The sequence below is a fragment of the Argentina anserina genome, chromosome 5, assembly GCF_933775445.1.
Source record: "Argentina anserina chromosome 5, drPotAnse1.1, whole genome shotgun sequence".
NCBI lineage: Eukaryota > Viridiplantae > Streptophyta > Magnoliopsida > Rosales > Rosaceae > Argentina > Argentina anserina.
Genome location: NC_065876.1, coordinates 884,688 through 897,683, shown reverse-complemented (window position 1 = coordinate 897,683; position 12,996 = coordinate 884,688). Strand labels below are relative to the sequence as shown.

Sequence of the window (12,996 nt, the reverse complement as noted above, 5' to 3'; positions counted from 1 at the left end):
CAAAAGCTAGAAAGCTTTTAAATTTTCATAAATGCTTCTTCCTCAATTAAGTTCTATACAAAGAGGCCTCTCCAACAACGAGATGCAATACTTGGCTAATAAACATGGACAAAACGAAAAAGAACTACATGAAGTAACAGGACCTAGAGGACCTTTTTTTCCTCTAGAAACCAAACAATGGGCTAATGATGCAGCAGCTCAAGGGCTTTTAACAAAGTGGGTTTGAACCTATTGACGTTGAGCTTTACATTTTGCTTATTCAAAAAGATTGCCTTGAATGCTTCCCACCCCTGTTTTCCAATAGAATAGGGGTCAGTAAAAACTGCATGGTCAAGCGGGTATTGCTCTATCAATGTGCTCTCCTCATTGCTTATCTTATACTCCAAGTACTTGAGATTCATATCCTGCGAAGGCTCTCCAAAATCTGTCGTTGCTAGCCATTCAAACCCTCCAACCGGAAGTATTTGGATGAAGACTGCATTGTCTGGAAGAAAAAGAATGTTTGTGAGGCCAGCTCCATGAACTCCCATCAACACATCACAAGAGTTTACCAATTGTGCAAATTTCGCAACGTCCGAGTTACCCTCTGCCACACTTACCTTGTACCCCAAGTGTTTTCCCATTCTCATAATCCTTCCTGTATTTGTGAAAGACCTTGTTCTCTTCCTTGGGATGATCAGAAGCCGTGGCTTTTTGCGCTGACCATCCCTGACTCTAATTGCATTAACCTTCTTCAAGGAGTAGGTTTTCCTCAGAAACTCTCTGAAGTCTTTCATAGTATGTGAATATTTTGAAGGATCATTGATGCTCAGCTCTTTTTCGTGTCGTATGAGGCCAACTGTTAGGCTTGGGAAGCAATGGACTACTTGCTCATTGTCAATGTCAATGAACTCATAGTTGGACAATCCTTTTAGTATTGCTTTGAACTTTTCAATCCAAAACGGTCGTTTATCGGTGACAAGAAATTGAACTTCACCCTTGTATTTTCGAGAAGTAATGAAGAGAGGAATGACCACATCAGTGAAGTCATGGAAATGGTTTCCAGTGTATCCTCCACTTGAAAACAGGATGGCTGGAACATTATGATTCCGACCACATTGAGGAATTTCTTGGTCATCAGTGCTTGCTTGTTTCACAAACCATTTCCGAGCATGACTCATCGCTGTTGTATCTTCTTTCCGAGCATAAGTTCTTATAGTCCAGGAGCTATTGCCTGCTGATGACATCTCCTGTTGAGATGAAGCAACAATAACTGAGGCTGATTTACCATCAACCCGAGCACCTGCGTTGACCTCGCAATATTCAGATCTTGGTTGCTTGACATTGCAAATAATTGGCTCCACACTCTTTGTCATCACAACTTCAACAACTGCAACTTGAACATTTACATCATTAGCTTTCAAGAAAGAAAAATTTTAATACATTAATTTTCTTGTGAACGTAGTGAACATACCCTTTGCCTCATGATCATCATCATCACTGCTGCTAAAAATGGGACTAGTAGTAACACTGTCCTTGCTTTCATTCTTCTGCTTTTGGTTAGAATCTTCTACTTCATCTTTATAAATGTGACTCACATTTTTGAACTCTTCTGTTTCTATGATGTGATCAATAACTTTGATTTCCATGACATGCTCAGAGCTGTTTGAATATTCCTTGTTCGACTCCATTAGTGCCAGTATCTTGTTTCTGACACCGAGTGATCGCTGCAAGTTCACTGCAATTAAAATGAATGACACATTATCAAAAATTCATGCATGTTGATTAGAAAGAATAACTAACATATATAGAAGACAAAATACTGAAGAAAAAGACATGAAAAAGGACATACAAGCTGGTAGAGGATTCAAACTAGGCTTCAGCACTGTGCAAAAGCACAATGCTAAGAACAAGCAGCAAAGAAAGGCTCCATATCCTAGTTTCTTCTGCTCATGCCGACTGAAGCTTCTGGCAAGTATCGAATCGTACATCATTTTCACTCTGTAACTAGTATAATACAATACTAACCAACTATAAGTATGTACTCAAAATGCTGACTGATTAAAAGGCCATTGATTTCTGCATATGAATTATGAAAGCTAGCTAGGCCTTAAAGAAGATGAAGATCATTACAAGCTAATTAAGAAGCGAAGAATAAGCAAGAGTGACCTCCCTCTAGCTAGCTTAAGTCTTGAGAGGATTGAGTAGCTAGATGGTGAAGCAAGACTTACGTGGAGGCCATTTTGTATATATGTGTCTAATAGTGAAGGATGTTGGAGGTGCATTTTCTATAAAATTGTTGCACCCCACGATTTTTGTAAATTAGTAGATTCTTCAAAAATAAAAAATTAGATATTACGAAAGGGACATTTCGGTTGACCGTTGTGACAAACACCGATCTTTCTTCCATGATTGTTTTCGAACTTGTTAACAATCTGCCGGCCGTGGATTCCAGCTTCACTTGAAAGCTCTAAACCAACTACGATTGTAGAAATTCACGTACTGTATGAGGATATTTCTACACCGATGAATTCATACAGATGAGAGTGTCATCCATGATCATCGATCACTTTAATCAGCTCAATAGTATTTATTTGCTCATTCATCACATTCTTACGTTAATTTCATATCAAATTTAGTAATTCAGACCGAGTCGTTCAAGTTCAATATATGACTATTTCACATGTCTAGTAATACAGGTCTAGAATAATGATGGTAACGCAATTGTCTGGTAAACTGATTAACTGAACGATATACCATGTCGAAATTAGCTAGGTACTTAAACCAGTAGGCAGTAGGTGAAAAACTTGAGCTTCTTTCATAAGCTTAAGTTTTCTGATGTGAAAATCGATATAGCTAGCGTAATTGATAGTCTTAAGAGCAAATACATGGAAAGAGTTACAGATACCAGTTAATATGGCATATTGTCTAGATCGAGAATCAAATGATCAACACCGGCCACTATGGTTCATCTATCTCATGGTAAAAAAATGTGTCGGTCACAAACTGATCGATCGAAAGTCTAGCAGGGAGGAAATTGCTGAGGCATGCATGCATGCTATAACCATACAAAACTTGATGTGGTAGATTAGGAGAATGACATTTTAACAATACATTTTTGTCTCTCTAAATTGGTGGGTAGTATGACGAGGCTGAAATTGGATGACTTTGCAATTTAAAAATGGTTTTTCGGGTGTTTCGTTTTCTCAAGCAATGCTTGTGTGTGACTTAACAATAATATATGTGCTTCTTTTTCATTAGCATGCAGTTGGTATATTCATATTATCATATACTTTCATAAAAATAGGTCTTATTAATTTGAACAAAAGTAATAGAAGTTGTTAATGGATTGTTATCACACACTAATTATGCAACCACTCGAAGAGTCTGGGGCCTCAACTCCATGGATTAGACATTCCATATGATATCGATATTTTGCGTGTTAAGTAAGCTTTGAACACGTACAATCGATTAAAATTCTGCACCCAACAACAACCCTGGGACCTTATTTTGATTATTTTGATCAAGTCATTGTTAGGTAGCATGCTAGACACATAAAATTTAATGGAGTAAATCATCTTCATTAAGTGATTAAATCGACCAAGAACCCGACAAAATTGCACACGTGGCCCAAAAGTCAACAAGTTAGTGCGGATCCGAATAAAACTCGTGTCAGCATATAAATGGATGATCGTAATCGAAGTTACGTGATTCTGACTTAAATCGGAAATTGAATGTCATTTACGATTCAAAATGGTAATCGGACATTTGATTAAATTAATAAATTCTTTAACGGTTATAATTAAATCAATTATTTTATGTTTAATTTAGTTATGAGAATAACTAAATTTAAATTAATCAGAAAATACATATTTATTTAATTATAAATTAAATAAATATTATTATCTTAGTGTTATTAAAATATTCTATAAAATAGAAGTCTTGACACTATAAATACCCATTCCAACATGAAAAGAAGGGGACTGGAGAAGAAAAGAGAAAATCACTTGAGCAAGATCACTCTCAAGCAATCCCGTAGTCTCCCAAATTCACGAAGAATCATCAATCTACCAAATCGCTAGTTCTTCATCAAATCCAAATTCAAACTCAAGTCCACGAAGAATCATTAAGTTACCAAATCGCTCGTTCTTCATCAAATCTAAACTCAAATTCTCAAGATCAAGTGCATGTCACCCTTGAGCCAAGTTACATACGGAGATAGAATCAGAGGAGTTCACAAAGATTGTAACCTTGCATTTGATTATTAATAAATTACATTTTATTTGTACACGTGTCTGCATTCTCATTTGTTTTCATATTCTCGTTCCATACATTCATCAAGCGCAAGGGTACGTAATTAACGAAGGTACCTAGCTTGCATGTTAGTGTAATCAATTTATTTGGAGAAGAAGAACTAATTAAAATCTCTTTCTAGGTACCTAATTGGAAATGCAATCAGTGCTTTCATGAATTAATGTTTCAATCGAATTTCATAAGAACCCTGGCAAGTAGCAAGGATTCCAAGAACCATAAAACTAATTAAGGCTATTACCAATACTAGGGAGCTTAGTTATGGGCCACAAGTAGGACATAGCAGGCCAAAGAGGATGTAGAAATGTTGTCTTTAGTCTCGACTCGAACTAAAATGGGAAAATAAACAATATATATATATATATATATATATATCTTCTCGGCTGTGGACGTTCGGATTTCCGCCGTTTCTTCTTGCCGGAGTGACACCACACCTTCCTAGACACTGCTCCGATAAAGAAGGCGAAAGAACTCGAGATCGGAGGTTTTGCAGCAATATATCTCACTCATAACTTCACCACCGATCATGGTGGACCTCCGATTCTGATCTATTTCACATTCTTCTTCATCAGAGCAACGTCTAGGAAGGTGTGGTGTCACTCCGGCGAGAAGAAACGGCGTCGTCGACGTCGGATCGAGGAGAAACGGCGGAAATCCGGATGAAAAAACCGTTCGGACTTCCGCAGCTGAGATTTTCTATATATATATATATACATTTCCTATTCAGAGTGAAGCTTTACTTTGAAATTACAGAGTGAAGTTTCAATTTTGGCACACTTTCGGTCAAATTTTTTCACCATAAGTGATTCAATATTTAGGCATGCTATTCAAGACCATCTCTATAAAGTTTCATCTATTTTGATAATGGTTTAAGCTTTTAAATTGAGATTTCCACGAACGGTTCATGTTGAACAATTTTAATTTATTCATTGATTTAATTTAATTTCAATATCTTAACGATGTCCAAATTAGATGAATTTTTATAGAGATGATCTTGAATAGCATACCTAAATATTGAATTGCTTATGGTAAAAAAAATTGACCGAAAATTGTGTTAAAATTGGAACTTAACTATTTTAATTTCAGAGTTAAGCTTCACTCCGGATATAGACTATATATATATATATATATATATATATATATATATATATATATATATATATATATATATATATATATATATACACACATACATATAACATATAGAACGAAATGAATTAACTGGTAAATATGTAAAGTTTTTGTTACCATAATAATTGAGAAAAACATGCATGGACAAATTACGCCGCATGCAAAAGTATCATTATCACTAATTGATAATCAATTGGTGTTAATTTCAATTGACTATTAGCTAAGTTTGATTCCCGCTCATCAAAACCAACTCTCTTCTTATGATAATTATTTCGCAAATCACTCACCTTCTTCGGTCCAAATCAGAATGAGCAAACTGCATAAAAACATTACCTTACAGTTGAAATATCATGCATGCCTATTTGCTGCATGACATGATCACCCTTAATTTTGGATTTCGATCGGTGCAGTTATGTGCTTACATCAAATCACTCGTTATCGATCTTCTCTAGTTCAAACCATTACCACTTGAACCAAAATCCTTTCCTGCTCAATATCTTTATAATGTTTCCTTTATTTACAATCAATTATTCAATCTCTTAAATTATATGATACGTGTATAAAATAAGCATGTATGTACGTATCATTCATAATACAAATATAAAGATTATATAGTGTCCTTATTATTATTTGGTGGTGTCGATTTTATCTGGAACGGGTTGTTTCGTAATGGTCAAAGGCTGTCTTCTTGTACTTCAACTTGATTGTGCTAGCTTCTGTATATAAAATATTTGATGCTTAATTCAGAAAAATACTTCGCACCATTTGGAACTGCTTAGGGTTTTGGATCGATGTTTAAGCTTGCATAGCCATTACCACGTCATTTTCTTACCAAAGCTCATAAACCATATATCCGACCCAGTGGGTTTGATTAGGACTTTTCCTTTTGTTTTTCTGGTTTAATTATGACTGAAGCACAGAAATATGAGGGGTATCCATTTGGGATCTGATGCAATATTCATCATTAGTCACGCTAATTATGAACATTGACTTTGATTCACGTACCTACAAATCCATCATCATATAGTCCGGCAGTCTGTGACCAAATGCATGTACTACTTAACAATATTTCGCACACATGCACATACTTCTATTCAACTGGTTTATGTAATTGCATAAAGGAAAATCATATGGTACGTATTGACATTTTGCTGATTTGCTCAAACCCAAATGAACAAAAATGTCCTTAATGATAAGACAATTGTTTTGAGAAAAAAAAAGAAAGACATGTAGACATATAGTGGAGGAAACTCCAAAAGGTTTCTATTACATAAATTGTTAAGCAAGAAATCGAAATGTTTGTTCATTTTTAAATTAAGGGTGAAAATTTTTAAATTAACCACACAAAAAAAGTGTATCGAATGACTGACGGTCAGATCTAAATATCACATATGAACTTGAGGAAATTTGTCGTCTCACTCCACTTGAAGGCCGGTTTTGGCGCTTCTGCTATATACAGTGAGTCCCAACGCGCACAACCACACGGGTGAGTGGTTACACGTCCCCCGGCCGCCTGTTGGAGTCGACGAGCTTTGCTTTTGTTGCGGAGCCCCCTCTCTTACTGCTCGACCTTTGGGTTGCTCTGTTAATGGTATGACATATATAAACCCAAATCAATCAAATCACACCAATTCAAAAAGAAAATCACATTAATGAAAGACATATAAGCCCAAGGCTTGTATTTTTTTTTTGGTACAGCCACGGAGCCACCATCCTATTTATCGTTAGAGATTAAAATATTTCACTAAAAACCAATTATATTGACCAATATTTGGCCCAAATAATAGAAGCCAATTACCAAAGCCCAAAGTTCCGCCAGACCATTGGACCAATAGTTCCCACCAATCAGATTTGAGAGCCCGTTCAAACTTGTGACCCAGAATCAGTGTCTTTCGAGAGAAAGTCTGAAGTCTTCATCTTCTTGCCCTAAATAAAGAGCTCACTTGTCCCCAGTCCCCTCATTGTTGAGGAACCCGAAAACCATACTCGAAAACCAAACCGAACGAAACTCCGATGTCTCATTGTTCTCTCTCTTCTGAAAATTCCAGTTCTCTTTCGAATGATCCAGATTGCCAACTTACCACGGCAGAACAAAGAGAAATCAGCATCACAACGCGCGCCAGAAGGTGAAGATATGGGAACTGAAGACTGCTTTAGTAAGACAAAGACGAGAAAGGTGGAGTTTTCCCAGAATACCGGTAGTATTTTGAGCTCGATCTAGAATGTGATACAGTACGTCAAACATTGGCATAAACCGACTTCTATATGGGTACAAATTAAAGCAGGTCATTAGTTTGTTCATTCCTAGTGCTGTTTTGTTGAATGAGACATTTTGTCAATTATGGATCTTTTTGTTAACCAAAAAAAAAAAAAGAGCTCCCTCTACATGTCTTCAACTCCTCATAATCCATAATCAACGAGGAATTCTTGTAGGTGCTCAGTAAAATTCTGAAATTTCTTCTTACTGTTTGGAAACACCGGCTCTTTTCCTCTGTTATAGTCCATGCGTATGCACCTTGGTCCATCACGCATTGGAAATTTGGAATCCAAAGTTTAAGGTAGATTTAAGGTTCATTCGTCGTGAATGTATATATAGTAGAATATGGTGATTTTGTTTTACTAATGTTACGTGTTATCTGACTTCTCTCTAGTCGACTAGTCTGCATAATTCTAACTTTCTGTTGATGATTTGCAGTAGATTACAAAATTGGCCCAGATTGTAAATTTTCTGTGCTATCAATATCTATGAGGCTGTACTGCAATTTCCGATACTTGTTCCAGTCAGTGTTCACAATTTATATGCAAAGTGCAGTTCGTTGTGGGACTTGTGGCATTTTTAACCAACAAAACCTTTCAGTTACCAACAGTTCCATGATGATCCGGCAACACTTTTTATGATTTTGAGCTGGTGAGCTACATGTATTGGGTTTTCGGCACTAAAAAGTAACAATTTACTGTGTTGATATACATTTTTCATGCTGCTGTAGCAATCCTGATTTTGAAAGCTAAACAAAAAAACCACCCTAGATTTTTTTCAGTTTGGATTGGAATGTACTGTGAGGTTTTCTACAGGACTACAGAAATTCTCGTCCTACTTCCAGGTTTGTGCTTCTTTCATTGTTGGTCTTTCAGTGTGGTCTTCTTTTCTGCCCAAATGTTGCCAAATTTTCTCTCTTGCTATCAACAACTTCCTTTAATATATGTCACAATTAAAAAAAAAATTTAAGTTGCTTTGTGTGGATTCCAAGTTACAGTGTGTGCAAGGAATCAACTAAGCCTGATCGAAACCTTTTCCCAAATTTTACGGATATCTTGTTGTCCTTTGCAATAGTTCTGATAAAGACAACTTTATAAAAGATATCGTGCAAAATTTCCAGTCAGCACACACTAACATGTGTGCTGAAACTCTACATTGATCACGAAATCAGCTACAATGATCGATTGTGCTTGATACTTTTCTCATATCTTCGTATCATATATATCACTCGCGGGCCCTTGTTTCAAAACTTCATCTTGCTGAGTAATCTCTGGCCGGTGCTACCGTGGCGCTTTCGATCCGTCACTTCAGTCGTCAGTTTGAGCCTCTAAATTCTCATCAAGATAGATATTTCTCCAAGTTGACCCACAGACATGACAGCTCCTTCTCTTGTATTGAGTACTGTAATTAATATATATACTCAGTAAAAAGAAAGAAAAACTGCTTCTTCACTTCTTCTACAACTTCCTCATTCTTGAACCAGTAAAAAGAGGATAACTGTTCCTCTTCACTTCTCATGGCTCCACTCTTTTTCAAATATGTCTCCATCTTCACAAACTCACTAGTGAGCTCAAGGGTAACCAGAAAAGTGGGGCCTTATCATGGTCTTACTGATTGCAGTGAAAAATGATGAATAACTGAATCCCCTGCTGAGCAAAATAAAAATGAGAAGTTTATTCGGTTTTTATCTTACTTATTTTCAGCTTGAAAAAGGTAGCCAATGATAAAACTTGAGACGTAACAACTTTGATAACTACTACCTCCTCAGTCCTACTAGGAAAGATCCTAGACTAGTGTATTAGCAGAAAGCTTTCTTACGGCTCATTTCCATGGAATGATTTAAAGAATGGATGTGGCTGTTAATTAGTAATGAAGATTGTCTTGCTATTGGCTTGGGGTTCAAGAAATATGGGAAACAACCTGTGAGTTTTTGTTACTTATATCTATATATATATATATAAAGAACCTCTGTGTTTTCTGTTGTAATACACGACATGCTTTCTTTTTTGTCTTGTTGAATATAAATGATATATGAAGCCGCCACCTACTATTTGTCCTCTTCCAAATAAAGTCAGAGTCATGTGCAGAAAACCTTTATAATTATCAGATTGTGAGTAATTTCAAAAGTGAAATATTACATATATACTGCAATCAGTGAAGCCATGATAGAACCCCCCTTGTCTGGTGCCAGTCTTTCTATCAAGAGCTTCAACTCTTATATTTATATAAGCCACAATTTACTCTCCCTTCCATCATACCGGTCTCTCTATATCTCTCTCTTCTTCTGAAAAATGGAGGGAGAAGAAAACAAATCATTCTTGAGCTCACCATTGATTCCAGTTTATGAAGAAGATGGAGTAATCTCTGAAGAGGAAAGGAGCCATGAGAAGTGGTTCAAGAAAGAGGATGTTATAGAAGAAGTGAAGAAGCAGTTGTGGTTAGCAGGGCCTCTTATATGTGTCAGTATATTACAGTACTCTATTCAGATCATAGCTGTCATGTTCGTTGGCCATCTTGGTGAGCTATCACTATCTGGTGCTACCATGGCACTCTCCTTCACATCAGTCACTGGTTTCAGCTTGCTTGTAAGTTGTTACTCCTCTTCTCTGATTATTAATTTTGAGCCTTTGTTTTTTTTTTTGTCTGATTGTTGCAACTAAGTCTACATCTTCTAATAAGCTAATTCAGAATAAAAAAATCCTTGATAAGTTTGATTCAAGGTGAGCCTAATTGGGCCTCAAATGAAAAGAGTAACATACACTGGCCAGTGGCTACAAGATATTACTAGCTGCTCAGTTGAAAACTATTGTCAGATATAATTAAGCATAATTCTATTTATATTTACTCATACTTTTAATAGACTGCATATCCTATGAGATAGTGATTTGTCCCTTCAAGTGCTAGTTGCAATTTGAAGTGTTTATAAACCTGTCATACTAATTGTGGCTTTCAATGGAATAGATGGGAATGTCAAGTGCATTGGATACATTATCTGGGCAGTGCTATGGTGCAAAGCAATATCATATGATGAGCATACACATGCAGAGAGCAATGTTTGTTCTTTTACTTGTGTGCATACCCCTCGCTATCATTTCCGCCAACACAAGAATCATCTTGATAGCTCTAGGCCAAGATATTGACATATCTACCGAAGCTGGAAAATTTGCACGCTTCAACATCCCTTCCCTTTTTGCATATGCACTTCTTCAGTGTCTTGTGAGATTCTTACAGACTCAAAATATTGTATTTCCAATGATGCTGAGCTCTGGAATCACCACTTTACTGCATATCCCTATATGTTGGCTTCTTGTGTTTAAATCTGGACTTGGAGGCAGGGGAGCGGCACTGGCAAATTCCATCTCTTACTGGATCAACGTGCTATTTTTGGTTATTTATATCAGGTTCTCTTCAGCATGTGCGAAAACTTGGACAGGCCTTTCGAAGGAGGCCTTTCAAAATGTTCTTACATTTCTCAGACTCGCTATCCCATCAGCTGTCATGGTCTGGTAATTTAAACTTTTTAATATTACAGAAGCATATATACTATAGTAACTACTAATTAACCTCGATTATTTCTTGTGTTACTAGTTTTCTTGACTAAAACTAAAATTATACATAAATAAGTACAGGTTTTTATCTCTACTATGAATTGTAGTTTGAGTGTCTAAGATCCTAAAGCAGTTGACCGTGAATTTTAACAGCTTGGAAATGTGGTCGTTTGAATTGATTGTTCTTTTATCTGGTCTTCTTCCTAAACCAGAGTTGGAAACCTCAGTGCTTTCTATCAGGTTAGATACTGCCTGTGATAATTTATTCTAAAATTTTTGTTTTGTTTTTTTGTTCTTGCAGTTCTTTTTTTTAAAAACTGTTTTGGGCTTTACATTCTGAAGTTTCAATGTTACTTATTAAGAAATACCCTATTTTAGCCTCAATACTGCAGCTATGGTTTGGATGATCCCTTTTGGACTCAGTTCTGCTGTGAGGTTAGTTGTGTTCGGATGATGCATTGAAAGTTATAAAGTCAGCAAGCCTTTTTATAAGCTTACATTTTTATAATTTGCAGCACTCGAGTTTCAAATGAATTAGGAGCAGGGCATCCAAAAACAGCACAGTTATCAGTATGTGTCGTCTTAGTCATGGCCATTACCGAAGGTTTATTGGTGGGATTAGTCCTGATATTAATCCGCAACTTCTGGGGATACGCTTATAGCAACGAAACAGAAGTGGTTGATTATCTGGCGACCATGATGCCGATACTTGCTACATCCAACTTCTTGGATGGCCTCCAGTGTGTTCTTTCAGGTGAGTCCTACTTTTTCTAATACTCTATTGATTAAAATCAAAATAAACACAAGTGATTCCCATTAGTATACTTTAGGTGGTTATAACATTTTCAGGCACTGCAAGAGGATGTGGGTGGCAGAAGATTGGAGCATATGTTAATCTTGGGTCGTATTATTTGGTTGGAATTCCATTGGCTGTATTAATGGCATTTGTGTTGCAGATTGGTGGAAAGGTAAAGAAAATCTTGGAAAATTGCCTCTTCTTTCAGTCTTCCTTAATTCTTTTTTCTTGTCATAATCTTGTTTGTTAAATTGTTTTGAATAGGGGCTGTGGCTGGGAATCATCTGTGCACTCATTGTTCAAGTGTTGTCACTTCTTACTATAACTATACGAACCAACTGGGAGAAAGAGGTCAGATTCTCGTCGTATTTATTCAATGCAATACATAAATTTGCTTCTTACTTCATGTGTTCTTTTTCAATCTAACTTTTCTTATGTATATGTTAGGCTAAACAAGCTGCAGAAAGAGTATATGACTCGGCAGTTCCAGTTGACATAGTTTCATGAACCTGAATAGTGAGTTAATGACTGATGGACGACACTGGAGAAAATCAAGATAGCATGTATTGGTTCACGAATAAATCCTTGAAATAATAAAGCATCCTTTGTTTTTTCTGATGTATTTCCCTTTTTTATTTTAAGAACTTCAACTGATATGAGGACTAGGCTTGGGAGACAGATTGAGCATGTACTTACTAATTACTATATAACAATCCAGAATGTAGGTTGCTTGCTAATTCTACCAAAAAGGTTAAGGATCGAGGATGGAATTGGTATAAATTATAAAGAATGAATCTTGTACCTAGATTATTTGAACAAGACTACCAAAGTACAAGAACAAAATATTAATTGCCCCATTCATACTCAATGTGTTTCTTTACATGTGGGATTAATCATATTGTTTAGAAATTTAGAATATACTTGAGACAGTCCTGTATATGTCTCATGCTTGATGAAGACACATTCCCCTGCAA

General features: G+C 36.2%; 2 protein-coding genes across 2 annotated transcripts; one reads left to right on the top strand and one right to left on the bottom strand.

Moving 5' to 3' along the window:
* On the bottom strand, positions 1–2,219 carry LOC126794626 (beta-1,2-xylosyltransferase XYXT1-like). Its single transcript, XM_050521387.1, has 3 exons — positions 1,832–2,219; positions 1,454–1,717; positions 1–1,369 (listed from the first exon to the last, which is right to left on the bottom strand). Exons 1-3 carry the CDS (start codon positions 1,971–1,973, stop codon positions 183–185), a joined length of 1,593 nt encoding a protein of 530 aa, XP_050377344.1. The 5' UTR covers positions 1,974–2,219; the 3' UTR covers positions 1–182.
* Positions 2,220–9,752: 7,533 nt separating this feature from the next.
* Positions 9,753–12,792, top strand: LOC126793544 (protein DETOXIFICATION 16-like). The gene is made up of 8 exons (XM_050520095.1): positions 9,753–10,263; positions 10,640–11,184; positions 11,380–11,466; positions 11,605–11,661; positions 11,742–11,980; positions 12,076–12,194; positions 12,287–12,373; positions 12,470–12,792. The coding sequence occupies exons 1-8, from the start codon at positions 9,970–9,972 to the stop codon at positions 12,527–12,529; spliced, it is 1,488 nt and encodes a 495-aa protein (XP_050376052.1). The 5' UTR covers positions 9,753–9,969; the 3' UTR covers positions 12,530–12,792.
* Positions 12,793–12,996: the final 204 nt, after the last annotated feature.